At 30.7% G+C, this 3,325-nt stretch overlaps 1 protein-coding gene across 1 annotated transcript; it reads right to left on the bottom strand.

The window, feature by feature from the left end:
• LOC113860755 (glycolipid transfer protein 1-like) lies at positions 1-1,930 on the bottom strand. Its single transcript, XM_027493259.1, has 6 exons — positions 1,804-1,930; positions 1,305-1,360; positions 1,083-1,213; positions 870-1,005; positions 155-286; positions 1-33 (listed from the first exon to the last, which is right to left on the bottom strand). Exons 1-6 carry the CDS (start codon positions 1,919-1,921, stop codon positions 1-3), a joined length of 606 nt encoding a protein of 201 aa, XP_027349060.1. The 5' UTR covers positions 1,922-1,930.
• Positions 1,931-3,325: the final 1,395 nt, after the last annotated feature.

Genomic DNA, 3,325 nt, shown 5'->3' on the forward strand with positions numbered 1-3,325 from the left:
TCAAGCTTTCGCACTATCCATTCCAACACTAGCCTGCAATAAGAATAAAATCAAAGCATTAAATGTGAAAAACAATTTTATATGGTAAACTTCAACAACTTTACATAATTTTTGGATCATATTACATGTAGTATGGTAAAAAAATTAACCATACCAGGAATTTATGATTCTCTACAAGCACTGAAGAGAAACTGGTACAGAATTCTTCCATATCAGACTCAAGATTCCCAGTTCCACTGATTATCTCCATGAATTTTTTCCTTTCTGGGACCAGCTTCATTGCAACCTAGAATTGAATGGTCTGTTAGAATACTGTAGATAGATTAAATAATCCTCTTGTGAGCAGCATTTTGCAATTATATATATCTTCCAAATTGCATAAATATGTCCAACAGTTAAATATGTAACTTATGCAAGATCCCACAGAATAAAACTGTGGTGTGAAACTGGATAATAACAACTAGAGCATGGAACCATTCTGTGTATCCTGAAGCTTAAAGCTAAATGAAGAAATCCCATCTCGAGGCATATTTAAGAGAATTAAAATCTTAAAGCAAGTATTTGATAAAGCTTATTAAAAAAAGTTAAAGTATTTTTTTTATCAAATCAAGGGATGATAGAAAATTTCGACAAAAAAAGTTGTTATGCTCTGATAATTCCATTAACAATTTTGTTAACATCAATCTTCATTTTTAATTTTAACCATATAAAAATAGTAAGTTTTTAAGAAAAAAAATTTATATACTTTTATATTGTTTTTTAATAAATGCTCACATTTTCAATAAAATCTTACATCTTTTGGATACTTAAAATTAATCTTAAGATGCAACATTTTTCTTCTACTAAATAAGCATGTGGTATTTATTTACACTGAAACTGGAAATAGCTAGCCAGCCATGCCACTGTCTCAATGTCTTGTTGTATGAATCAGAGCAAGCACGTTGCATGGTCCAATCTTGATGTTCATGCAAGTTGTTGAACATTTGTACCGTGAAATCCATGCTCCTATGAAGTTGTAAACAAGATATCAAAAACAAAAACACCGTAAGGTTGAGCACAGCAACACTAATATACAAGCATACCTTGATAGCCATAGCAACCCATTTGTGCAACTAGATGAAGCTTTTTCCGTTTTAGCTTCAACCTCTTTTTGCACTAAACTGAATAAGAATTTGTATTCTGAAGGGTCGGTTTGATACTTAGACTCCAACCTCTGACATCAAAGAATATTTACACGAACATGCATGTGAACTAGAAATGAGGAAGCACCAATCAATTAGCCAACAAACTAATTGCTAGCTTACCGAGATGTTACCACCAATGTCAGATTTTACAAATGAAAATGCTCCTCCAAAGTTGTCTGATGCCACATAAAAATTAATACTCAGCGTCATAATATTGCTCTTGAAAATTGAAACTTTAAGACTGAAAGTGTGACCCTTTTTATGCGTCTCGTAAGCTAATGTCTCAAATACAAAATTGTGTATATATACTTGTGTACAAGAATTTGGTAAATTGTAGACATCATCGTTTAATTTTGGAACTCCACTGTTAATTGTCGATTTGTGCGTTATATATGTCAGATATAAAAATTATCCATGTCCTCGCATATATATTTGGAATAGTTGGTCAATGACAATATAATCATTCTATGATGGTCTATAAAGAAAAACATATATCTTCTGCAAGTCCAAGGAATATTGTGGATTAAAGAATGTACCCGTTGAAAAAAAATAATTGATATCATTTGTCTGACGAGTTAAGATATTAATTTCAAGCAGAAAACATCCACATATGACATACCTAAAACAGGTAACAAACTTCTGCATATATCCAAGAAAGGTTTTGTGAGTACTTTTCCCTCTTCAGATTTAACAACCTTCAACCCCTCCAAAGCAGGACTGAATAAAGATCCTTCCATTCTTGTGCTGTAAATATCAATATTGGTGCAATCATAATCACTTATCATAATGCGGGAAACAAAGTTGATACCAAAAAATAACAAATAATTAAACTCCAAATGCAATTTGCAGTTTCTTTAATTTCTCAAGTGCCACAATCTGCATATATCACTCCATAATTAATCTAGTCTCCCCAACAAAACCAGAATGATCAAATAACAAACTTTGCAAAAGTAATCAAATAAATAAATGAACAACAATATGTGTTTTAAGCCACAAAACAACAGTGTTTGAATTGCCATCGATTTTCAATTTGAACATGATTTTCATCCATGCATGGCGACACCGATTAATCTGAGAATTTTGTTGATAGAGAAGAACCTGTTCAGAACGGGAGTATTACCGTTTCTGTTTGCGAGTTCCCAGAAACAGACCGTTAATTCTGGTACTTTGGTTTCGGTGTATGTTAGCACCACAAACAGACAATTTCTTTTCGGTAGTTTGGGCCATTTGTGTCTTAAAATCGTTATGTGTAAACTCGTGGGATTTTTGTAATTGGGCCCTTCAACCCAAGTGTCCGAACTAAGCCCAATTTCTTTTTGAGAGACAACACGGTTGCAGAGATTTAATTTAAACTCTACATCAAAAGCAGCTTATAAATAGGACAAATTACAATGTTTTCTTTTTAATTTAATGTAATTTCACTTGATATCTTTATTTTTTTTTCTATTATATTAACCTCTCTTGATTCATATAACTGTATAAGAAATTAAAGAAGGTATACATTATATTATTATATATTATTTTTAAATATATACTAACGTTATACAATAAAATTTTATAGAGTCATTTGTTGAAAATCATGAAACATTGATACCATTAAATTCTATAATTCTTAATAAAAATTATTACTTATTATTTTTTATTGTATATCTTTAAATACATATTAAAAAAATTATAATATATAAATCAAAGAAAGTTTATGTAAAGTAAAAAAAAATTATCAAGTAAAATTTCATTAAATTTTAAGAGGTGTAAGTATAATTTTTCATGACAATCAATGATATTCACCGGCATATGAACCGTTTGGCCATGTTTTGAACTCTCAAATTTTCACGCTCATTGCTCAGTTTCAACTTCCAAGATGACCTTTTGAAAAATATTTTGTACTAACAAATGAGTTTTTATAAAATAAAATCACTCTTTAACGTGCCATGATTGAGAAATCACAGTGATACTAATTTTCTGTTTTAATGTTATCCATCAAAGATTTTGAGAATAAATTTGAAATTTCCGATGCCCAAAATCGATCTCATTTTACTATTCTCTTTGGGCTCTGTATTCAGCTCTTCTCTAAACTGAATGGATTTTACAAACGATCGACCCCTTCCTTCACCTCATGCAGTTGATTTCGTTTCTGACGA

Source organism: Abrus precatorius, unplaced genomic scaffold (genome assembly GCF_003935025.1).
Source record: "Abrus precatorius isolate BTA unplaced genomic scaffold, Abrus_2018 Scaffold3, whole genome shotgun sequence".
Classification (NCBI taxonomy): domain Eukaryota; kingdom Viridiplantae; phylum Streptophyta; class Magnoliopsida; order Fabales; family Fabaceae; genus Abrus; species Abrus precatorius.

Excerpts from the sequence above, each read along its gene's own strand:
- LOC113860755 (XM_027493259.1), bottom strand. The coding sequence starts at position 1,921 with ATGGAAGGATCTTTATTCAGTCCTGCTTTGGAGGGGTTGAAGGTTGTT. Across the intron at positions 1,214-1,304 it reads ACATTGGTGGTAACATCTCG|AGGTTGGAGTCTAAGTATCA; the intron begins GTAAGCTAGCAA and ends CTTTGATGTCAG. Across the intron at positions 287-869 it reads TAGCTATTTCCAGTTTCAGT|GTTGCAATGAAGCTGGTCCC; the intron begins GTAAATAAATAC and ends ATTCAATTCTAG.